This window comes from Ursus maritimus, unplaced genomic scaffold (genome assembly GCF_017311325.1).
Source record: "Ursus maritimus isolate PB19 unplaced genomic scaffold, ASM1731132v1 scaffold_29, whole genome shotgun sequence".
NCBI lineage: Eukaryota > Metazoa > Chordata > Mammalia > Carnivora > Ursidae > Ursus > Ursus maritimus.
Window position 1 is genome coordinate 4,346,376 of NW_024425452.1, and position 26,696 is coordinate 4,373,071.

Consider the following 26,696-nt stretch of genomic DNA (forward strand, 5'->3'; position numbering starts at 1 on the left):
ATATATATATATATATATATATATATATATATATACACACACACACACATATAAAATACATATATAAAATATAATGTACATAAGTATATTATATATATGTAAAACAAACAAAGCAATGTTAAACTGGGTTAAATTTTTATACATTCAAAAGCTATATAGAAATAATAGTTATTTTTTTAAACCTGGAAAATGGTCTATATGTGTTCAATAATATATATAAAATCTTTAGCAGACTGGCACATAGTAGACATTTACTAACTTTTACTTTCTTCTTTTCTGCATAATCTGCACATGAATCAGGAGTAATAGCAACAATGGGGAAAGGAGATACAGAGTTATGCATCTATAAAAGAGTGCCAGGGATCTTAGAAAAGGTACTGGAGAACAGGAGTTTCAAAACAATCTCTTGGTTCAGATACAGTGAAGACAAAATTTGATGAATGAGAACTGCGAGATATTTGCCAAATTAAAAGGCATTAAAGGTACGAACAAAGAGAAAGGGAGGGAGAACTCAACACCTGCTAATCCAGATAGGAGACTGGACAATCCCTCTTTACACAGATGTTTTTTATCTATCTATCTATCTATCTTTCTTTCTTTCTTTTTATTTATTTATTTATTTATTTATTTATTTATTTATTTATTTATTTATTTATTTTAAAGTAGGCTCCATGCCAAGCGTGGAGTCCAATATGGGGCCCAAACTCACAACCCTGAGATCAAGACCCAAGCTGAGACCAAAAATCAGACGCCCAACCGAGCCACCCAGACACCCCCGCATATGTTTATTTTTTTTATTAATTTTCATAATTAGAGATTATTAGAATAACTCTGAAAACAGATTTGCATAATGAAAACATAATTCAACAGATTGGCTTTCTAGTTGCCTGACAAATTCATAGAGTGAAAATCCAGTATGATTTTCAAATGGAATGATAGACAATTATATTCTATAATAAAACAAACAGATTGTTTTGGTAAGTTCTGTTTGATAAGTTTCAGTGAATAGAGAAATAAAAGTAGTTATACAGTCATCAGAGATCATGATTATCAAGTTTTTAAACTTCACTCAAAGTGGATATTATCAAAAGAACATTACTGACAAGCATTATCAATTTAGCTATACGATTTCCAGTTCATACAAATATCTACCTGTTTTAATTAAGTGAAGCAACTCAATCAGAAGAGTGAGGATTTTATGGAAGGTCTGCATCTCTTTGGTAAATCTGAAATTCCTGGAAAGAGTGCATTAAGCATTTTTAAGAAGTTTCAGCCAGAACTGAAACTTTTCAGCATAGGTCAGAAATCCAAGCTTGGCACAAGAGTCAAGTCATTAATAGAGCTTAGCTTAAGTCAAGTGACAGGATTCTAGCAGACCAACTGGAAGAAAGTGAAGAACCCTAAAGGAAAATCCTTGACACACGGGGAAAAGTGGGGAGTTGGTGTTTTACATCTAGGCTAAGAAAACCAAGTAACATGAGACACTACTTATAACTCACCGGAACCGAAAGCACATTATACTGAGACTGTCTTACCTTGTAAAGTTGAATGACTGACAATGTGTGGGATGTATTGCAGCAGGGGGGAAAGAAAAAGACATGCTAAGAGAGGGGAAAGGCCTGGTTGGCCCTTCAGGTTATGGCAGTAGCAAAGTACCCAGGACAATTCGTGGGAAAAATGCAGCTGAAGAGGCATTCTGCCTAAATATGCTCATTTTGCATCACAGATTAAAAATTAAGTACCTGTCAACTGCAATACAAACTTAGTATTTTTTTAAAGATTTTATTTGTTTATTTGTCAGAGATAGAGAGAGAGGGAGAGAGAAAGAGAGAGAGGTAGGCAGAGGGAGAAGCAGGTTCCCCGCTAAGCAAGGAGCCCGATGCGGACTCGATCCCAGCACCCTGGGATCACGACCTGAGCCGCAGTCAGACGCTTAACTGACTAAGCCACTCAGGCGCCCTCAAACTTAATATTTTTTAAAAAGAGGATATTAAAATAGTATTTCTTGAGGCATAAGATGGTAATATCTGAGAGAAAATAAGACTAATTAAATAGAAAATATTAAGATCAATTGGAAACAAGTGCTATTCAAAACAACTAGTAAATTTTCCACAGCACATTCATAAGTTATAATTGCTTTTTAGTGACATACAATTTTCTGTATCTTGTTCTGCATGTATATGTGTGCACTTGTGTCTTCCACAAAGCAGGTATGTTTTTCAGCTGTTTATAATAAATACGTACTACGTGATTTACTCCACGGTAGCAACAGACAAAATAGGCCAAAATTGTTTTTCCCGAATGGTGTTTGTGAACGCCTTCATCCTACTGACGTAAACACAGAGTGTGTTCCGGTTTGCTGAGTTACATATACGTGTTTGACTTAGTACAAAGTCTCAGCGTTTAGGTAGCTAGAAGACTGCTTCCATTCTGTGATTCATTAGGTCCCATGGTACCTCTACTTCCTTTATTTTATGCAATCACAAATTATATTAGTTTGTCCTATTTTGATAACCCCTTACAATTGAAGTTCTGCACAGCAACCTTTATCAGTACTTTATTTTTTTTAAGTTTTTATTTAAATTCCAGTTAGTTAACATACAGTGTAATATTAGTTTCAGGTGTGCAATACAGTAATTCCACACTTCATACATCACCCAGTGCTCATCACAGCAAGTGCCCTCCTTCATCCCCATCACCTATCTCCTCCATCCTCCACTTATCTCCCCCGTGGTGGTCATCAGTTTGTTCTCCATAGTTAAGAGTCTGTTTCTTGGTGTGCCTCTCTCTCTCTTTTTAAAAACATACTCCTAGACCACTACTGAGGTGGCATAAGTAACAACCTCACAGAAATGGTAAAGAGGCTCAAACCATGCCTTACATGAGATCCTGCTACCAGGGAGATTAACGGCCAAATTAAAAAGCATTAGAAGTAAGAAGGCAGCTGGGGGGGGGGGGGGGGGGGGAGGAGACGGACGACTCAGTCCATGCTAATCTATGTGAGAGATTCAAGGAATCACTCTTCACACACATAAATTTATCAATTTTCATATATTTTTAAAAAGATTTAGGGGTGCTGGGTGGCTCAGTCGGTTAAGCGTCTCCCTTCAGCTCAAGTCACAATCCCAGGGTCCTGGGATCGAGCCCCGAGTTGGGTTCCCTGATAGGTGGGGAGTCTGCTTCTCCCTCTGCCTCTCCCAGCTTGTGCATGCTCTCTCAATTTTCTCAAATAAATAAATAAATAAATAAAACCTTAAAAAAAAAAGATTTATTTATTTTAGGGAGGGGGAAGGGAGAGAGGGAGAGAATCTCCAGCAGAGTCCATGGACTCTGGAACTGGACATGGGTGTGGAACTGGGCATGGGGTCAATTTCATGACCCATGAGATTGTAACCTGAGCTGAAACCAAGAATCGGACGTGTAACCGACTGAGCCACCCAGGCGCCCCTATCAATTTTCATATTAAAGATTATTTGACTAACCCTGTCCTGGTTCTGATATGAAAGCAGTACAACAGACTGAATAGCTTACTAGTCGCCTAGTAGATTATTATCGTGAAAATCCAATATGATTTTGAAGTGGAATGATAGATAATTATACTGTATGCATGAAATGACGAGAGTCTTCTGATCGTTAACCTTGAGTGAACAGAAAAATCAAAGCAGTTATATAGCCAGCAGAAGTCATAATAGTTTTAATCTTGAAAGGATAATATTAATATTATTGAGAACATCATTTAATAGCAACTCGTCACACAAATTCGAATTGGCACAAATCTCTACCTCCCCTCAAATAGGAGATGCAGCGCAACCTGAGGAGTTGAGGGATAGGGAAGCTTAGGATATGAAAAGGTTAACATCTCTCTGGTAAATGTGAAAGAGCATTTCAATTCATTTTCCAATCCATTATCTAATCTAACTCATGCCATTAAACAGTCCTGTTATCTTGTCAGGATTAATCACAACATTAATCACTTAGTACTAGCATTACTATAACTTGGAGAAAGGATGCTATATGCCCCAGGAACACCATTCACTAAGTCCTTTACATACATTTTACCTAATTTTTATAACCCTCTATAACTACTGTAACTGTTAGCATTGTCATTTTACAAAATAAGGAAATTAAGACTTTTGAATACCCTCTCTCTCTAGTGACAATTTCTACTTTGTATTGGACTGAATCATGTAACATTGTCAACAGTCACCACTTGTGATCTATAAATATGGCAATTTCATTGATTCAAACCTAGACAACTTAAAATACCCTTAAAATAATTTCTGAAGTGTAATTCAACTTTAAAATCTTATGATTTTAATATCATAATTTGTTCCTTAATAACATCAAAACCCTTATATAGATTTTAAGCTATGTATTTTCATTATTTAACATATCCTATAATCCTGCAGAATTTCAGTGAAAAATAGTCAACTGGGGCCTGAGCCAGACACAACCAAACAAGTGGAAGAGAGTAGAGGAAGTCATGCAGAAGGAGGGTGGGTCTGGCTGAAATACCACTGACTAAGAATCAGGGGTAGGACTGGGGGTAAAGGATGAGAGGGTAAAGGCCTCAGACGAGAAAACAGGTAGAAGAAACTGGCAACAAAAGAGATTTAAGGAAAAACTTCCCAATTTGCCAATCTTACTGTGGCATTTCCCAAATGACACCATAAGCAGCTGCTGGCAAGATGATCCCCAAACTGTCCATCGTTACTGCTGCTAGACACACAGGGGATGTTCAACAAATATCTGCACGGGAAAAAATCTGCATTGACTGAACAAGAAACATATTTAAAAGAAGAATCAAAGTATACCACAAAAAACCTGTCGAAAGCACAGCTGACCTGCTTTAGAACACTATATTTAGTCCCGAAATCTGAATGTCGAAAGAGTATCTTGAAATAGTCGACAAAAGAAAAAACAAAATCCTGTATGGCCTGGGACAGAATGCAAACTGACGTTTAAAAAAATGCTTTAGGATATAAGAGGCAGCAAAGTAGACAGAGGTATCAGCACTGTGTACCTTGCTTCCTTACACAGAGTAAAATGCTGAAAATACAAGCAGATCCAAGATGGATTTCAAAAATTCCTCCCTGAAACAAGCAATGGCTCTTGGAAGAAGCTGTCAATATTCTGAGGTAGATATTCGGTTCACAGAGATTAAACATTGAATTAAGTGAATATTTCTTCCTGCTTATATTCTTCTTGCTATACGATTATGTAAGTATAAACTTGATGATTAAAATTGTATTTATATCTGTCATTGTCCTCTATTATTTGTCTCTAAAATGAAGAAAATGGTATTATGTGTGTGTACATACATATGTGTTATTCACTTAAACTATTCCAATCACTTTTTTAATACAAAGTCTGAATTGTTCCATTTAATCGTCATGAAGCATTTGAAGCATTAAGAGGCATATGCCTACAAATACACGTCTTTAAGAAGCCCTATCAAAGAGGCCAACTCATACACAAATACTTTATAATACTGTGCCTCATACCCACAGCTCCTCATCAGAGTCAGCGGGGATGCTTTTTTCAGGGGCGCTCACCCCCAGAATAATTTTTCCCCCAGAAGTGTTGATTGGGCAGATATGGAGTATGGTCTGGTACTTGTGGGGTTTGGTGGTTGTTGTCGCTGTTTTATAATTTTTATTTTGTTAGATTATAGTCACTGTTGTTGTTGTTTTAAAGAAGGTGGCTTTAATGTGAGCTCCCAGTTGAGAACTACTGCTAAATGCCTTGGGATAGATGATATAATCAACTACCCTATTCATGAGACTTGTTTCTGAATGGTTTTACTGACTTTAATAATCAAGATCAACTAAAATTAGGTAAACAAACACGATGCTTTGAGTAATGTCTACAGTTACTGAAACAATTTTATGGCATCTTAAGGAGATCTGTTTTGAAAGAGAAAACAAACATTTAGGTGTATCAGGGTGTAAAGCAAAAACAAATTCATTAAGTTACGGTCAGACTCGGTATTGTTACTTAACAGTTTCAAGCAGTAGCCTCATCTTGTTCACCTAAAAGTTGTCTGAAGTTTAGATCACGTTTTTACTTTTTTTTTAAAAACACTGGCAATTTTGTTGCCCAGACCTGGTTACAAACCACCAACCTATCAACTGGTTTCTCAAGTCTGGTTCTTGGACTACTTGGATTACAAAGATCTTGGGTATTTACTAAAAATACAAATTCTTCAGCCCTACCCAAGCCCTCCTGAAGAAGAATCCTTTGGAGAGTACGGATGCATAATCTGAACTTCCTTATTGTGTTTTGCAGATAATTCTTAGACAACTTGACAACTGACACTGATTCTATACTTAAGGAAACTCTGGGTTTTATAGTTCCCAATCATGACTTAGAATATTTGTGTAACTGAAGAACTGCTAAGTTCTGAATAAATACCAGCTGCGTGCCTACTCTTTCATGTGGAAGAGCTCAGAAGAGATATTTAAAAAAAACAAGGGATACTGGCAATAGTATTGAACTTCTACGTTTTTCTTTCCCTTTAAGTTTTAGATTAAGTTTTATTAAATTTTAGCTTTCAGTTACAGAAAGAACAATTTATTTGCTGAAATCCTAGCTCACTCTCCTAGTAGGTAAAGGTGCTTTCTGACAGGAGACATAGCACCACGAAAGTTGTGATGGTGGAATGCCCCTCCTCTCTTCTATACAGGCAGCAGCAAGAATCTAAATGCTTCCTGTTGCTTCTATAATTTTTCTATTACCTTTGATAGATCACTCTTCCATTAGCAGAGCCAAGTTGCATGGGTTAAAAAAAAACAAACAACTAACTGCACAGGAAACAACCTTCTTTATTATCTTTGCCTGTGAATTTCTGTGACATATATAATAACTGTTCCCACAGCTTCTGAGGGAAAGTAAAATTTCTTTTAAAATGACAAAAATTCAGTTTCTTGAAAAGTGAAACTGGGGACTCCTATAGCAAATACGGGTACAATATGCTGCATAACTCCCTCCATACTGAATACTTTCCCGGTTAAGTCAATGAAGCTGGTGTGGTTTACGGCCCACAGGTAGAAGTGGCCACTGAGCAAAGATTTCCATGCTAAATTCAGGCCTGTGTTGTCTAGCGTTTCAATTTCAATGTTTCCAGAGAAGCCAGGAATCCTGTTTTTATGTAAAAGAAGTCTAATTTTGGGGGTGTCTGGGTGGCTCAGTCGTTAAGCGTCTGCCTTCAGCTCAGGTCATGATCCCAGGGTCCTGGGATAGAGCCCCGCATCGGGCTCCCTGCTCAGTGGGAAGCCTGTTTCTCCCTCTCCCACTCCCCCTGCTGATGTTCCCTCTCTTGCTGTGCTCTCTCTCTCTGTCAAATAAATAAATAAATAAATCTAAAAAAAAAGTCTAATTTTTAAATGCTGGCAATTAAATTCACATCTTTAAAAATCGAGTCCAAGTGAAATAAAACATGCTTCTATGCTACATCTATGCATAGGTAACAGTTTATAATGTCTATTCTGATCCTTACTCTTCCTCAATACAGTAAATATATGTTGATTCCAATAAAAGGTTTAAGATATATTTTTACATAGACATGTATATACAAATGTGTGAAGAACTTCAGGTTGGATACAACTTGTGAAAACCCCCATCACTTTACGGATATTAGCATTACCAGCTATCATGTTTTAAAATCATTTTTTTACTCAATTTATTTAAATGAAAAACAAAAAATAGCATACCAGTTTCTCCACATCCATACACCCCCCCCCCCACCACCACACTACTGGCAACCACTATCCTGTTCTCTATATGTATGAGCTGGCTTTTATGTTTTTGTTTTTAGATTCCATATATAAGAGAGATCATACGGTATTTGTCTTTCTGTGTCTCACTTAACTAGCATAATGCCCTCTAGGTGCACCCATGTAGTTGTAAATGGCAAGATCCCATTCTTTTCTATGGCTGAATCACATTACATTGTGTATATATATCACAATTTGTTTATCCATTCATCCACTGACACTTAGGTTAGTTTCCGTATCTTGGCTATTGTAAATAATGTTGAAATGAACACAGGCACATACATCTTTTTGAATTAGTGTTTTGTTTTCTTATAATAATACCAAGAAGTGGAATTGCTGTATCAGATGGTAGCTCTAGTTTTCATTTTCTGTGAGAAACTTTCACACTGTTTTCCACAGTGGCTGAGTCGACTTGTAATCCCCCTAATAGTGCACAAGAGTTCCCTTTTCCACATCCTTGCCAACATGTGTTCTCATCTTTTTGATAATAGCCATTCTAACAGGTGTGAACTAATATCTCATTGGGGTTTTGATCTGTATCTCCCTGATGATGAGTGATGTAGAGCACCTTTTCATGTACCTGTTGGCCATCTGCACATCTTCTTTGGAAAAACGTCTATTCAGATTTTCTGCCTATTTTTTAATCAAATTGGTTTTTTCCTATTAACTATGTGAATTCTTAATGTATTCAGGATATTAATGCCTTAGCAATTACATGATTTCCAAATATTGTCTTCCATTCGGTAGACTGTCTTGTCAGTTTGCTGATGGTTTTCTTTGCTGTGCGGAAGCTTTGTGTAGTTTGATATAGTTCCACTTGTTTAGTTTTGCTTTTGCTTTTGGTATCAGATTAAAAAAATCATGATGAAGACCTATGTCAAGAAGATTACTTCCTATGTTTTCTTCTAGGACTCACATGGTTTCAGGTGTTATGTTCAAGTATTTAAAACCATTTTGAGTTAATTTTCGTGTATGGTATAAGACAGTGGTCCAGTCTCATTCCTTTGTATGTGACTGTCCAATTGTTGCAACACCATTTTTTAACAGACTGTTGTTTTCCCATTGTATATTCGTGCTTGCTTTGTTGAAAATTAATTGACCATATATGCACGGGCTTATTTTTGGGATCTCTCTTCCATTCTATTAATCTATGTGTCTGTTTTTATTCTAATACCATACTATTTTTTTTTTAATTTGACAGAGATAGAGACAGCCAGCGAGAGAGGGAACACAAGCAGAGGGAGTGGGAGAGGAAGAAGCAGGCTCATAGCAGAGGAGCCTGATGAGGGGCTCGATCCCATAACACGGGGATCACGCCCTGAGCCGAAGGCAGACGCTTAACCGCTGTGCCACCCAGGTGTCCCTAATACCATACTATTTTATTTATTGTATCTTTTTAATATAGTTTGAAATGAGAAAGCGTGATACCTCCAGTTTTGTTCTTCTTTACTAAGACTGCTTTGGCTATTCAAGGTCTTTTGAAGTTCCATATAAATTTTAGGATTATTTTATTTCTATTAAAATGCCATTGGAGTTTCGATATGGATTGACTTGAATCTATAGATTGCTTTGGATAGTACAGACATTTTAACAAAATTACTTCTTCCAAACTCTGATCATGGAGTATCTTTCCAGTTATTTGTGTCACCTTCAGTTTTTTTCCTTAATGTCCTGTAGTTTTCACTATATGGTGTTTCATCTCCTTGGTTAAATTTATTCCTAAATATTATATTCTTTTTGTTGCAATTGTAAATGAGATTTTTTTATCTTAACTTCTTTTTGATAGTTCATTATTAGTGTATAGAAAAACAAGATTTTTGTTTTTTAATTTTGTACCCATTACTGAATTTATTGACTTGCAACTTTACTGAATTTATTAGTCATAACAGTTTTTTTCATGGAATCTTAGGAAATAGTGGAAATTTTACTTCTTCCTTTCCAAATAGTGGAAATTTTACTTCTTCCTTTCCGATCTGGATGCCTTTTATTTCCTTTTCTTGCCTGACTACTCTAACTAAGAATTCCACTATTATGTTGACTAAAAGTGGTGAAAGTGGGCATTCTTGTCTTCTTCCTGATCTTAGAGGAAAAGCTTCCCCCTTTCCATTGTCGAGTACAATGTTAGCTGTGGGCCTGTCATATATGGCCCTTATGACTTATTCAAGAACAGTCACTCCATATGGGCTTTGTTTAGAGTTTTTATCACAAATGGATGTTGAATTTTGTCAAATGCCTTTCTGCATCTTATTGAGAAGATCATATGATTTTTATCCTTCTTTCTATTAATGTGGTGTATCAAACTAATTGATTTGTGTATGTTGAACCAACCTTCCATCCCTGGAATAAATCCCACTTGATCATGGTACATGATCCTTTTCATGTATTGTTGAGTTGGTTTGCTAATGTTTTGTTGAGGATGTTCAGGCCTATATTAATCAGGGATATTGGCCTGGAATTTTCTTGTGACTTCCTTGTCTGGGTTTGGTATCAGGGTAATGGTGGCCTTGTAAAATGAGATTAGAAGAAGTCCTTCCTCTTCTATTTTTTTTTAAAGACTTAGAGAAGAACTGCCATTAATTCTTCTTTGAATGTTCGGTAGAATTCACTAGTGGAGCCATCTGGTCCTGGACTTTTGTTTATTGGGAGATTTTAGATTATGGATTCAATCTCCTTAATAGTAACTGGAATGTTCAGATTTTCTGTTTTGCCCAGATGCAGTCTTGGTAAGGTTGTGTGTTTCTAGGAATTTATCCATTTCGTCTAGGTTGTCCAATTTGCTAGCATAGAATTGTTTATAGCAGTTTCTTATGATCTTTTATATTTCTGTGGTATCAGTTGTAACATCTCTTTCATTTCTGATTTTGAGACTTTTTCTTCTTTGTGAATCTAAAAGTTTGTCATTTTTGTTTATCTTTTTGAAGAACCAGCTCTTAGTTTCACTGCTCTTTTCTATTGTCTTCTTAGTCCCTGTTTCATTTATTTCTGCTCTAATCTTTGTTATTTCCTTCTTTCCATTAACATTGGCTTTCTTTGTTCTTCTTTTTCTAGTTCCAGTAGGTATAAAGTTGTTTGAGACTTTTTTGATTTCTTCTCGTAGGCATTTAGCACTAATTGGTTGTTTGGTAGCATGTTGTTTAATCTTCATATATTTGTGAATTATTCAGTTTTCTTCATATAACTAATTAATTCCTAGCTTCATAGCACTGTGGTCGGAAAAGATGCTTGATATGATTTCAATCCTCTTGAATTTATTTAGACTTGTTTTGTGGCCTAACATATTATCTGTCTTGGAAAGTGTTGAATGTGCACTAGAGAGGAGTGTGTATTTGCTTCCTTTTGGATTGTAAATTTAACTTGTATTCCATATACATTACAAAACTATTCCCCAAAGGCAAAGACAATTTTTTATTCACTTTGTATCAGTAGAATCAGAGCTATGTTAGTGTCACTCAATAAAGGTTTACTGAATTAATGAATACATAAAACGAATATATGAAATAAAGAATACCTAATGATCCATTAAAGCAAGAAACAGTTGGAAACAGTGTATGGTACTCTAGAAACTAAATGGTGGCTTTACACTTTTGTTTTTAGGACATTGTTAAAAATATAACTTTCATGTTCAAAGAACAACTGATTAGCCATCAGAGAAATTCAAATCAAAACCACATTGAGATACCACCTTTCGCCAGTTAGAATGGCAAAAATTGACCAGGCAAGAAACAACAAATGTTGGAGAGGATGTGGAGAAAGGGGATCCCTCTTACACTATTGGTGAGAATGCAAGTTGGTACAGCCACTCTGGAAAACAGTGTGAAGGTCCCTTAAAAAGTTAAAAATAAAATTGCCCTTTGACCCAGGAATTGCACTACTGGGTATTTACCTCAAAGATACAGATGTAGTGAAGAGAAGGGCCATATGCACCCCAATGTTCATAGCAGCATTGTCCACAATAGCTAAATTGTGGAAGGAGCCGAGATGCCCTTCAACAGATGACTGGATTAAGAAGATGTGGTCCATATATACAATGGAATATTACTCAGCCATCAAAAAGAATGATTTCACAACATTTGCAGCAACATGGATGGGACTGGAGGGGATAATGCTAAGTGAAATAAGTCAAGCAGAGAAAGACAATTATCATATGATTTCACTCATTTATGGAACATAAGAAATAGCAGGGAGATCAGTAGGAGAAGGAAGGGAAGAATGAAGGGGGGGTAAATAGGAGGGGGGATGAACCACGAGAGACTATGGACTCTGGGAAACAAACTGAGGGTTTCAGAGGGGAGGAGGGGTGGGGGATTAGTGTGCATTAAAAACACCACAGCTTTCTGAATAGCAATTTCTAAAGACTTATCTATATATAAATAGCCCTGTGCATGTTTGGGCTGCATCCAGATATCAGCAAGTGACATCAAAACATAATGTGGTAGTTTTCAAACAATAAATAAATATTGTTTTAAAAACTATCAAGAGAGTTCTCTGACATGCAGGTTAAAACTAAGAGAAATAGATGTATAAGCTTCAAGAATATCAGGAGACTACCATCAAAGATAATCAACCAACCAAGCTCTTCTTTAATTGATAAGCTTAAATTTGATATTAGTAAACTATTTCACTTAATTGCAAATGGATCCCTATTTGGAAACAACATACTTTTACTTACATCAATATCAGAAATAGGAATTCTTAGGTAACACTGTGGAACAAATGTGCTACGATAAAAATGTACCAAGATTCAGATGCAAGGAGGGGGAAAAAGAGGAAAGAAAAACAAAATTAGAGAAATTCATTACTGCGGTGATCATTCTGCAATATATACAATTATGTAATCATTATGCTATATACCTGAAACTAATATAGTATTATAGGTCAATTATGTCTCAATAAAAGGTTTTTAATGAAAGAAAGTAGATTCATTGAATCAGGTAATACAGCAATGTTTATAAAAATGACTGAATTCAAATATCTAGCCAGTTAGGTTGGAGTAAGCACACTCCACACTGCTTCTCCCAATGAATACAATAAAACCCCTGGACATAGTGCATGCAACAACCATCTGAGAATTCTGAATAGTAAATGGTAGGAGGCAGACTTGAGAAGGAAATATGAACCCAAAATACAAAAATCTGGTAGTGAGTTTCATGGGTTTTATTTTGCACTAGTAACTCCTACCCTGGACACAAAAAGAGTGTAAATTTAGGTCTGATTACCAGGCACATACAAAAAGTTATGAGAAGCTCTCTCATTCTGTTCCAACAAAGGTGAATGGAGACCTCAAGGAGGCAGAAGGTTGGGGTAAGGAAGAGGAGTTTGGATACAAATGGGAAAAACAAGGGAATTTGGGGGGGGAGTGATGTCATAGTTCTGAATCTTGACTGTCGTGGTAGTTATAAGACTCTTTGCATTTGTCAAAACACACAGAGCCGAACAACAACAAGAAGAAAATGTGGATTTTGCCATATATAATATAAGCAATACACTTCAAATACAAAAACTCAAACTAGTAAGGACATGCAATCGATCACAATGTGTAGTGGCTGCGTTGTATTCTAAGTTAAGGAAGTATCACTAATTAAACAACTTTTTTCCTATTATGTTTTCCTTTCCTTTGAAGAGCTAAAATGTGCTGAAATGCACAAGCTCATAGGAGATGCAGAAGAGATGAAGCCAAAAAAGCAGTAGCAGGAAGTCGTAAGAACTGAGCAGAGATGTGAGCTGGCTCACAATACGGCAGAGTTTACATTATGTCCAGCAAGTTACCTGCGAGTGAAAAGAAAAACCACCACAATTTTCAGAGGAGTCATAAGAGTATATCATCTACAATATCCACTTTTCAAACAAAATTGCTAGGTATGCAAAGAAACAAAAGGATAACTGAGTAAACAGATGTGTCGACTGAAATGGATTCCAATGTGATCCATATATTGACTTTAGAAGATAAAGATTTTAAAGGAGCTATGATAAATATATTCAAAGAATTAAAAAGGAGGTGAGTGATGTCAGGAAAATGGCCAAGAGCTCCCATGCTTACATTCACCCTCAGCAACAATAATGTGGCTGCCACCCACGGACAAAAAGGCCATGTGTGCGTTTTAGGACCCAGGTAGGAGACTCTGAAAGTTCAGTGCAGTCTGAAGTTGATGAGAGCTGTTTTTCAACTGATCTACTGAACGTGGTATTGGCTACAGACCCAGAAACAGTCCTGTACCTCTGAGGACTAGGCTAGAGCACTCTGTGGCCACCGTACCATCACCTGCACCACACGTCAAAGGACCTGGAAGAGTCATGCCCACCAGTGCCTCACATGGTAGAGACAGTCCCAGCTGTGGAACTTGAAACGGTCTGTGCACTGATTCCAACCTCCTTGGCCATTGTCCAGAAGCCCCTGCAGGTAAGCCTACCAAACTTGGTCTTTCTGCAGATTCTGAAAGGGCCCTATAACTGGGCTGCAGTCCTTCTTGGCTGCGGTCTCAAGGAGTCCTGCTGGCACAAGAACCAGGCAGGAAACATTTCTGTCTACAGACTGAAATCATAAATCAAGTATTTTTTTTTTCTGACCCCAAAGGTAAGGAACTAGAAATCAATAATAGGAGGAAAACTGGAAAATTCTCAAATATGCAGAAATTGAGTAGCACTCTTCTGAATAACCGATGGATCAAACAAGAAATCAAAAGGGAAGACAGAAAATACCTTGAGACAAAAAACAGAATCAGAACATACCAAAGCTTTTGAGATACAGCAAAACCAGTTCTAAGAGGAAAGTTTATAGCAATAATTGCCTACAGTAAGAATAAAGAAAGGTCTCAAATATATAACCTAACCTTATACCACAAGGACAAAAAAAAAAAAAAAAAAAAGAGCACACTAAGTCCAAAGATAGCAGAAGGAAATAATACAGATTAGAACAAAAATAAATGAAATAGAAACTAGAGACACAATAGAAAAAAAAATCAATGAAACTAGGAATTTTTTTGAAAATATAAACAGATTGACAAATCTGTAGCTAAACTAACAAGGAAAGAAAAAGAAGACTCAAGTAAACAAAATTATAAAAGAAATAGGAGACATTATAACTGGTATCACAGAAATACAGAATATCAACAAAGGCTGCTATGAGCATTAAAGAAAAACAAAATGGATAACCTAGATGAAATGGATAAATTCCTAGAAATATACAGCCTACCAAGATTGAATCATGAAGAAATGGAAAATCCGAACAGACCAATAATGACTAAGAAGGTGAAGCAGTAATCAAAATCTCCCAACAAAGAAAAGCCCAGGAACAGAAAGTTTCACTGGTAAATTCTACCAAATATTTAAAGAAGACAATCCTCAAATTCTTCCAAAAAACTGAAGAAGAGGAAACACTTCCAAACTCATTTCATGAGGCCAGCATTAAACTGACACCAAAGTCAGATAAGGACACTACAAGAAAAGAAAACTACAGGCTAATACATCTTATGAATACAGATTCAGAGATTCTTGGTAAAATTCCAGCAAACCAAATTCAAAAGTATATTAAAAAGATCATACACTATACTCAAGTGGAATTTTTCCCTGGGATCCAAAGTTGGTTCAATACACACCAACCAATAAGTGTGATATGTTACTAAAATAGAATGAAGGATAAAAAGCTTATGACCCTCATAACAGATGCAGAAAAAACATTTCACAAAATTCAACACCCTTTTGTGATAATAATTCTCAACAGATTATGTAAAGAAGGAATATAACTCAATATAATAAAGGCCATATACAACAAGCCAATAGCTAGTATCAGGTGAAAGATTAAAAGTTTTTCTTTAAAGATCAGGAACAAGACAAGGGTGCCCACTCTAACCACTCTTATTCAACATACTATTGGAAGCCCAACCCAGAAAAATTAGGCAAGAAAAAGAAATAAAAAGTATTTCAAATTGGAAAGGAAGGTATAAAACTCTGTTTCGCAGATGACATGATGTTACATGTAGGAAATCTAAAGAATCCACCAAAAAACCATTAAAACCAATAAATTCAGTCAAGTCGCAAAATACAAAGTCAATATACAAAAATCAGTTATATTTCTATACACTAGCAATCAGTTATATTTCTATACACTAGCAATATACAATATACACTAGTGTATATTTCTATACACTAGCTTTTTTTTTTTTTTTTAAAGATTTTATTTATTTATTTGACAGAGATAGAGACAGTCAGCGAGAGAGGGAACACAAGCAGGGGGAGTGGGAGAGGAAGAAGCAGGCTTACAGTGGAGGAGCCTGATGTGGGGCTTGATCCCATAACGCCGGGATCACGCCCTGAGCCGAAGGCAGACGCCCAACCGCTATGCCACCTAGGCGCCCCTATACACTAGCTTTCTGAAAGAGAAAGAAAAGAATCACATTTACACTAGCCTCAAAAAAAAAAATTTAAATTTAACCAATGAGGGGAAATGTCACTACACTGAAAACTGTATAATATTGAGGAAAGCAATTAAAGACAACACAAAAAATGGAAAGATATCTTATGTTCATGGATTAAAAACTTAGTATTATTTAAATGTCCATATTATTCAAAGCCATCTACAGACTCAATGCAATCCCTATCAAAATTCTAACGGCATTTTTCACAGAAATAGAAAAGATGATGCTAAAATTTATATGGAACCACAAAAGATCCTGAATAACTGAAGCAATCTTGAGAAAAAAGAAGAAAACATCACAGCCTCATTTCAAACTATACGACAAAGCTATAGTAATTAAAAACAGCACGGTACTGGCATAAAAATGCACACAAAAATGAATGATATATAATTAAGATCCCAGAAATATACCTATGCACACAGTGAACTAATAAGACATACGGGAGCCAAGAATATTCAACGGAGAATACAGTCTCTTTAAGAAATGGTATTGGAAAACTGGGTACCACATGTGAAAGAATGATACTGGACCTCTATCTTATACCAGTCAGAAAAATTAACTCAAAATGGAATAAAGACTTACATGTTAGATATGAAACCATAAAACTCTTAGAAGAAAACTTAGATTAAAAAGCTCCCTGATACTGGTCTGGACAATGATAGTTTGGATAGGACACTAAAAGCACAGCAAAAAATAAACAACTGAGAGTACAACAAATTAAAAAGCTGTTGCAGAGTGAAAGTCACAATCAATAAGATGAAAAGGCGTCCTATGAAATGGGAGAATATGTATTTGCAAACCATATATCTGGTAATAGGTTAATATCCAAAATATTCAGGGATATCATATAACTCCACAGCAGAAAAAATAATAATTTTTTAAAAAATTGCATAGAACAAGGGTCAGGAGGCCTCAACTCTGGTTCCAACCCCAGCACTTAATAAGCTTGTGTCTTGGACGAGTTGTTTCTCTCTACACATGGATATTCAAATTGGAAAATAAAACATCCTCTCTGTTTTCCCAAGATTTAATGCTTCTCAAATAAAACATGAACATGAAAGATGGTTGGCAAACTTAAAACTGGGGAAGGACCTCAATAGATGGTTTTCCAAAGAAGATACACAAATGGTCAAAAAGTATATAAAAAATGTTCGACATCACTTATCATCAGAGAAATGCAAATCAAAACCTCAATGAGATATTATCCATGCTGAAAGGACTATTATCAACAGGACATGAGACTACAAGTGCTGGCAAGGATGTGTTAGAAAGTAACCCCTTGTGCACTGTTGGGTAGGAAAGTAAAGTGAGATGGTGGCAATGGAAGACGGTATGAAAATTCTTCAAAGAAAAAAAAATGCCACAAAAGCCATCAATCCTACTTCTGGGTGTATATCCAAAAGAAATAAAATCTTTGAAAAGATATCTGTACCATAATACACACTGCAGCATTATTTACAATAGTCAAGACACAGAAACCACCCAAATGTGGATCATGGAGGAGTGGATAAAGAAGATGTGGCACACGCGTGCGTGTATATGTGTAACGGACTATTATTTGGCTGCAGAAAAGAAAACCCTGCAATTCCTGTCATCTGCAACAACATAAAATAAACCTTGAGAGCATTATGCTAAGTGAAATAAATCAGAAAGAGAAGACATCTACTGTATGATCTCATTATATGCAGAATCTAAAAAAAAACACGAAATTCATAGAAACAGTTGACTGGGGGCTGCCAGGGGCTTAGGGGTGGAAGAAAAGGGACAATGCAGTTCAGAGGGTATAAACTTCCAAGTATACGATGCATCGGTTCTGAGTACCTAATGCACAGAGCAATGACTATAGCTAATGATACTGTATTGTGTACATGAAAATTACTAAGAGTGCAGATATTAAATGTTTTCATCACTCGTGCAAAAGATGTGAAATATGTGAGGTGACGGATGTGTACACTAACGCGAACGTGGTAATCATTTCACAACATAAACATAGCAAATTGTGTTATCGTACACCTTAACCTTACACAATGTTACATGTCAGTTATAGCTCAATAAATGTGGAATACAAGAATTAAAGAAAAAAACTGGTTGAATGTATAGAGTTAAATGTATAGAGAATCATAAGATGGCATAAAACACATATACACAGAGACACACATATATTTTGTCAGGGCTGCAAATATAAAATGCTAAGAAAGGACTAACTTTAAAAACATTTCTCTATTATTCTTTTCATCTGAAGAGAACTCACTCTAACACATGCCTTGATATGGCAACGAGAAAAAAGCAAGACCTTCCTCTACTAAGGTGTCATTCCGTTTTACATTTAGTGAGATTTGGACAGGGTCAATCTCACAAACACAGATCAAAATTATTATCCAAATAATACATGGATTATCACATGTATATGTAATAAGAAGTTCCTTTATTATGAGGAAAGAATAAGCAAATTCTGCTTTACACTAGTGCAATGAACATCATCAAATATCTTCTACATGTAACTCGGAATTTCTATATTTGAAATGAAAGAACAATATAAAAATGTGTCCATAACTCAGAAAGGGATATTACAGCACAAAAAGATACATTTTCACAGTATAATAGAGAATACTATGATTAAAGTGAAAAATATATCAGATTGACTAAAGAGTAGATTAAAGATTACAGAAGAATCCGTGAAGTTAAAGATAAATCAGTAGAAACTACAAAGCCAAACAAAGTAACAGCTAAACAGAGGGGAAGAGACTCTCAGAGATTTGTGAAACAATAACAAATAGCTCAGCACACATGTGACTGAAATCGAAGAATGAAAAACACAAACAAAAAATAATGGCCAAAAGCTTCTGCAAATTGGCAGAAAACATTAGTTTCCAGATCCAACAAGATCAGCAAACTTGCAAGCAAGATAATCATGAAGAAAGTCAGTCCTCCAGAGATCAAACTTCTAAGATCCAACAGTAAAGAGAAAATCCTGAAACGAGCCAAAGAATGACAACATGTTACAAACAGGGGAACAAGTGAGTAACAGCTGACCTGTCATTAGAAACTAATGTATGATGAGAAACACTGAAGTGGCACATTTGCACAGCTAAAAGGAAAAGATTAGCAACCAGAATTTCACATACAGAAAAGATACACCTCAAGAAAAAAAGTGCAAATAGGTATGTTCAGATGTAGAAACTAAAGATAATTCATCACTGGCACACCTGTACTATTAAAAACGTTAGTGTTTTCAGGCTGAAAAATTATTTAAATGGCAACTCATACCTATAAGAACAAATGACGAGCATGGAAAATGGTAAATATGTAGGTAAATGTAAAAGATTATACACACTTCCTTCTATATTTTAATTGCTTTAAAAGAGGACTTTTTAAAGGAAAAGCTATAACACTGCGATGTGAAGATAACAGCATGTACAGATTTAATACACTAAATAGTAAATATCTGATCATCTTTTTAAGATAAAAGGACACAGGGACAAAGGCGAGAAGGCCATGTGAATATGGAGTCAGAGAAAAATAGCTGACAACTGAAAATTCTCTATCCAGTACTTTAAAACTTGTATTTCCTTCTGGTCTCCATGTTATCTTTTTTAAATTATTTTTTTAATTTAAATTTTATGTACTTAACATACAGTACAGTACTGGTTTCTCAAGTAGAATTCAGTGATTCATCATTTACAACAATACCCACTGTACTTCATAACAAGTGCCCTCCTTAATATTCATCACCCATCTGGCCCATTCACCACCCACCTCCCTTCATCAACCCTTAGTTTGTTCTCTATCATTAAGAGTCTCTTGTGGCTTGTTTCCCTCTCTCTTTTTTCTTTTTTACCTTCCCATATGTTCATCCATTTTCTTTCTTAAATTCCACATGTGGGTGAGATCATATGGTATTTGTCTTTCTCTGACAGACTTATTTCACTTAGCATAAGACACTGTAGCTCCATCCATGTTATCATTGTAAATGGCAAGATTTCATTTTTTTGATGGCTGAGTAATATTCCATTGTATATATATACCACATATTCTTTATCCATTCATCAGCCAATGGACATTTGGGCTCTCTCCATAGTTTGGCTATTGTTGATAATGCCGTTATAAACATCAGGGAGCATATATCCCTTTGAATCTGCATTTTTGTATCCTTTGGGTAAAATACCTAGTGGTGCAATTGCTGGATCATAGGGTAGTTCTATTTTTAACATTTTGAGGAACCTCCATGCTGTTCTCCAGAGTGGCTGGACCACTTTGCATTCCCACCAACAGTGCAAGAGTGTTCCCATTTCTCTGCAACCTTGCCAACACTCGTTGTTTCTTGTGTTGTTAATTTTAGCCATCCTGACAAGTGTTAAGATGGTATCACATCATGGTTTTGATTTGTATTTCCCTGATGATGAGTGATGTTGAGCATCTTCTCATGTGTCTGTTAGCCATCTGGATGTCATTTTTGGAAAAGTGCGTATTCATGTCTTTTGCCCATTTCTTAACTGGATTATTTGTTTTTTCGATGTTGAATTTGATAAGTTCTTGGTAGATTTTGGATACTAATCCTTTATCAGTTATGCCATTTGAAAATATCTTCTCCCATTCTGTAGGCTGCCTTTTAGTTTTGTTGATTGTTTCTTTCACTGTACAAAAGCTTTTTACCTTGATGAAGTTCCAATAGTTTATTTTTGCTTTTGTTTCCCTTGCCTGGGGTGACATGTCTAGTAAGAAGATGCTATGGATGAGGTTCAAAGAAGTTTCTGCCTCTGTTCTCCTCTAGGATTTTGATGGTTTCTTGTCTCATATTTGGGTCTTTAATCCATTTTGAATTTATTTTGTGTATGGTATAAGAAAATGGTCCAGTTTCATTCTTCGGCATGTTGCTGTACAGTTTTCCCAACACCATTTGTTGAAAAGACTGTCTTTTTTCCATTGGATATTCTTTCCTGCTTTGTCAAAGATTAGTTAACCATATAGCTGTGGGTCCATTTCTGGGTAGTATATTCTATTCCATTGATCTATATGTCTGTTTTTGTGCCAGTACCATATTGTCTTGATGACTACAGCTTTATAATATAGCTTGAAATCCAGAATCGTAATGCCTCCAGTTTTGTTTTTCTTTTTTAGAACTGCTTTGGCTATTTGGGGTCTTTTGTGGTTCCACATAAATTTTAGGATTGCTTGATCTAGGTCTGTGAAAAATGCTCGTGGTATTTTGATGTGGATTGCATTAAATGTGTAGATTGCTTTGGGTAGCATGGACATTTTATCAATGTTTGTTTTGTTCTTCTAATCCATGAGCATGGAATGCTTTTCCATTTCTTTGTGTCCTCTTCAATTTCTTTCATAAGTGTTCTATAGTTTTCAGAGTACAGATCTTTTACTTCTCTAGTTAGATTTATTCCTAGGTATCTTATTGTTTCGGTGCAATTGCAAATTAGATCAGTTCCTTGATTTCTTTTTCTGCTGCTTCATTATTGTTATATAGAAATGCAACAGATTTCTATGCATTGATTTTCTATCCCACAACTTTGCTGAATTCATGTATGAGTTCTAGCAATTTTTTAGTGGAGTATTTCAGGTTTTCTTCAAAGAGTATCATGTTGTCTGCAAATAGTGAAAATTTTACTTCCTTTGCCAACACAGCAAGGGAAAAAGGTCCTTAAACCTACAAGGGAAGACAGATCAGGTTTGCAGCAGATTTGTCCACAGAGACTTAGCAGGCCAGAAAGGAGTGGAAGGAAATATTCAAAATGCTCAGTGGGAAAAATATGCAGTCAAGAATTCTTTATCCAGAAAGAGTGTCATTCAAAATAGAAGGAGAAATACAAAGTTTCCCAGACGAACAAAAACTAAAGGGGTTCACGACCACTAAACCAGCCCTCAAGAAATTTTAAGGGGGACTCGGAGGGAGGAAAAAAACCCAAAAGTAACAAAGACTGGAAAGGACCAGAAAACATCACCGGAAACACCAACTCTACAGGTAACACAATGGCACTAAATTCATATCTCTCACTAATCACTCTGAATGTAAATGGACTAAATGCGCCAATCAGAAGATAGGGTACCAGAATGGAGAAAAAAACCAAGATCCATCTATATGCTGCCTACAAGAGGCTCATTTTAGACCTAGTCTCCATGTTTTCTAATGAAAATTCTGCTGTCTTTCAGGTCATTGTTCCCTTATGGCAATGAATCTGGGTGCTTTTAGGATTTAATATTATGTCTTTTGTATCCAGCAGTTTAACATGCATTTCTTTGGGTTTACCCTGCGTGGAGTTGGCTCAGTTCCTTGAAATCTGTAGATTTATGTATTTCAGTTTCAGATGTTCCATTTGCATTAGTAACAAAGATCAAATACACAGGAATAAATGTAATAAATATGTGAAGCCTATAGAAGATAAATGTTAAAACACTCATGAAAGACACAAAAGTGGTTTCCAAAAAAGGTAAAGACATTCCCTATTCTTAGATGGAGTCAACATTCTTAAGATGCAGTTCTCTCTAGGGCGCCTGGGTGGCACAGCGGTTAAGCATCTGCCTTCGGCTCAGGGCGTGATCCCGGCGTTCTGGGATCGAGCCCCACATCAGGCTCCTCTGCTGTGAGCCTGCTTCTTCCTCTCCCACTCCCCCTGCTTGTGTTCCCTCTCTCGCTGGCTGTCTCTATCTCTGTCAAATAAATAAATAAAATCTTTAAAAAAAAAAAAAAAAAGATGCAGTTCTCTCTAAATTGATTTATAAATTCATGAGATCTCAATAAAGACACCAAAAAGCTATTTTATGGAGCTAGAAAAATCTAATACTAACATTCATATAAAAAAATAAACATACAAGAATAACCAGGAACACACAGAAAGAAAAATTACAAGTCTAGTTACAACAATCTTTAAAATACACCATAAAACCTTTTTAAATTTAAAATGTATTATCACATGCATAGAAAAATAAGACACTGGCACTAAATATAAAATCATAACTAGAGCCCAAATATGCTTATTTAGTATATGATAAAGGAGGCATCTCAAATCATTAGGAAAAGCAGACTTTTTGGTAAATAATGATGGTATAACTGGGTAGTCATTTGGATAAAGATAAAATTAGATCCACATTTCACATGATAACAAGAGTAAACTACAAACGGATTGAGGGCCTAAATGTTAAAAAGGAAAACATAACAAGTCTCAGAAGGCAACATGGTTGAATTCCTCTTCAAATTCAGTATAAAGTAAGCCTTTTTTTTTTTTTTTAAGATTTTATTTATTTACTTGACAGAGAAACAGTGAGAGAGGGAACACAAGCAGGGGGAATGGGAGAGGGAGAAGCAGGCTCCCCGCAGAGCAGGGAGCCTGACACGGGGCTCGATCCCAGGACCCTGGGATCATGACCTGAGCCTAAGGCAGACGCTTAACGACTGAGCCACCCAGGCACCCCTAACGTCTTTCTAACTATGTTTCAAAATTCTAAGACAGTAAAAGGTTGATATATTTGGCTCTGTTGAAATTAAAATATTTGTATGCCTAAAAAAATCATAAAATCAGTCAAAAGATATCACACACTGGAAGAATATATTTGTATCATATAATACAAAGGATTGATATCTCTACTATATATGGGACATAGGATCAAAAACCTGATGGACAAACGGGAAAAGGACATGACAGTGTTCTTAATGGCTAACATTATAACAACTTAAGCAATACAAACAAATAATGATATTACTGCATAATGATTTTAAGAATAAAATTTAAATATACATTAGTCCATACAAAGATACATTAAAATTGAATAAATAAATGGTGATAAAGGATAGATATTCCTTTAAGATTAATTGCAATTAAAAAATATAAAAGGAAAGCAGGAAATAGAAAACCACTATTAGGCAAATACCAACAGTCATAATTGTCTCAGACAAGATCCACTGATGAATGGTAAAATAAATAGGCACAAAGTTTTAGAGAAGGAAACTATTTGCAGAGTCACAAAATACCTCCCCCAAGATATTTATTACAAAACGAAGAAACTTGTAACTTTATTATAGTGAAAAAATTCAGCATATACACCATCTTAACCAATTTATCAAGGTTAAAATCACAAATAAAACATCAAGAACATGACCATGTTGACATGACACACTGAGAAGGACTCATCACTTCCGTGGTATTCTTGGCAAAAATGCACAGCCACTTTCTAATCATAAGAAAACATCAGACAGATTGAAAAAGGAAGAGTGTCCTATAAAACAACTGTCTAGTATGTTTAAAAAAGATGTCAAGGCCATGGAACAAGGAAAGATGGAGGAATTATCCTGGGAAGGGGCTGACTACAAAGACAAGATAGCTAACTACAATGTGTTACCCCAGACTGGATCCTGGGATAGGAAAGGAACGTTAAAAAGAAAACTGATGGAAATTGAATAAGGTTGGTTATTTCATTAAAAATATTATACCAGCATTATTTCCTGTTTTTGATAATTATACTGTGGTTACATAAGATGTTAACAGAGGAAGATGAAAGGTATCTGAGAATTCTACGTACTATTTGCGCAGTTCTTCTGTAAGTCTAAAGTGCAATACAGAAATGTTTTGAAAAGCATTTTAGAAAAATTATACTAATATAGTGATAGAAAACAATTGTTACCAGGGGGTCAGGGAAGGGGGGGAAAGGACTAATTACCCAGGGGCACAAGGACAGTTTTTTGGACGATGAATATGTTCTATATCGTGATTGTGTTCATAGTCACAGGAGAGTATTCAGTTGTCAAAACTCACTGAATTATGTACTGAGAGTGGTAAAATTTTGTTTTATGTAAATTACACCTCAATCCAGTAGACAAAATAAAGAATTTCAAATGTAAATACAATCTTTAAAAACAAGTGTTGGGTTGCAATCCCAATATAAGCGGAATGGAGAAACACCAAATAAGATTATATATGCTCTTACCAGATTAATTAACTGTGTGTGTACCACATCTTCTACCAAAACTGCTGTTTCATGAAGAGGCCTCCTAGCATCACCTAAAGAAAACCTGCCAAAACAAAAACAAAACAAAACAAAAAAAATTAAGCATACCAATATTACGCACTGTAAAACTAAGAAAGGCAAAAAGTGAAAGATATTTATTATCATAATCTGTTAATAAAGTACAAATTGTTCTCTCAAATAACCAGAGTGGATGCACAATTTTCTATGGACAAAGAATTGCGTCTCTCCCACAAAAGCTATAACTTCCAAAAAAAGGGGCAGTGTTAGCTATGCTATTTTTCAGATCTGTGTAGTCATTTTTAAGGCCATTTACTGTTTTAAATGGAAAATATTAACAACTACTTCATAATATTGGCCACCAGAAAATCATGTTACCATATCCAAAGTACTAATAAAATAACATACATTTAATAGCCATTTAGAAAATTATAAAAGCATGCAATGTAATTAAGTAACATAATTAAAATGAAAAGCTGCTTAGAAAAAATTATATAAATGCCATAATTTATCATTTCTAATTATATACAAGCAGATTGTCAAGAATGGATTATTGATCTTAAAAGTGCTTTTTTCAACTTTCATTTGGTGGACCAGATGTGCAGAGAATCCCTTCCTGGTAAAGGACATTTGAAAATGCACAATACAATATTAACAGCTTACATTTAAAGTATGTTTTGACCAGCAGTGTGGGAGATAAAACAGAAGGTTGACAAGATGAGAAAATACAGTTCCACTGGATACAAGAGCCCTGGAGCCAAAATTTATTCTGAAGGCATCTAATTATTCACAGTCGCCAATAATCTGGATTTCATGTAGCATTGTATTCAAGATACAGCAAAGAATGCTGGGACCCCAAGCAAGGCAGGAGATCAGTTTGAGGAACTAAATACGAAGTCAGTGATATCTGGTATGTGTGAAAGCGCTTCTGCCTATCTCGCCCGAGGCTAAGGGTGAATGAACAAAAAATGTAATGCTGGGATAAGGATAGACAAATGGAATAGAGAGCCCAGAAATAAAACCTTACACAAATGGAATAGAATAGAGAGCCCAGAAATAAAACATTGCATTATGTACAACTGATTTTCAATAAGGGTACCAGGAATAACCAATTTGGAAGGGACGGTCTTTTCAACAACCGATGCAGGGAAACAAGGAAACAAACATGCAAAAGAATGAAGCCGAATTCTTACCTTGTACCATATAAAAAAATAAACTCAAAATAGATCAAAGACCTAAATTAAAAAGCTACAACTATAAAACTCTTAAAATAAAACCGGGAAATCTTCATGACCTTGGATTTGGCAAGGGTTTCTTAACTAGGACACCAAAATAACAGGCAACAAAAGAAAAAATAAATAAATTGGAATTCATCACAATTACAAACCTTTTATACATCAAAGGACAAGACAGTAAAAAGACAACCCACAGAATAGGAAAATATTTGAAAGTCATATATGAGATGAATAATCAGAATATATTTATAAAACTCTTATAACACAACAATAAAGAAAAAAATCCCAATTTTAAAATGGGCAAT

At 35.6% G+C, this 26,696-nt stretch overlaps 1 protein-coding gene across 3 annotated transcripts in view; it reads right to left on the bottom strand.

Annotated features, from left to right (window-relative positions):
- The window catches only part of SUPT3H (SPT3 homolog, SAGA and STAGA complex component), a 535,848-nt gene that overhangs the window by 247,761 nt on the left and 261,391 nt on the right, over window positions 1-26,696 (bottom strand). For all 3 annotated transcript variants that reach the window (XM_040643551.1, XM_040643550.1, XM_040643552.1), the window contains exon 3: window positions 25,118-25,202. In XM_040643551.1, coding sequence (XP_040499485.1) covers window positions 25,118-25,202 — 85 coding nt within the window. The remainder of the gene's footprint in view (window positions 1-25,117; window positions 25,203-26,696) is intronic.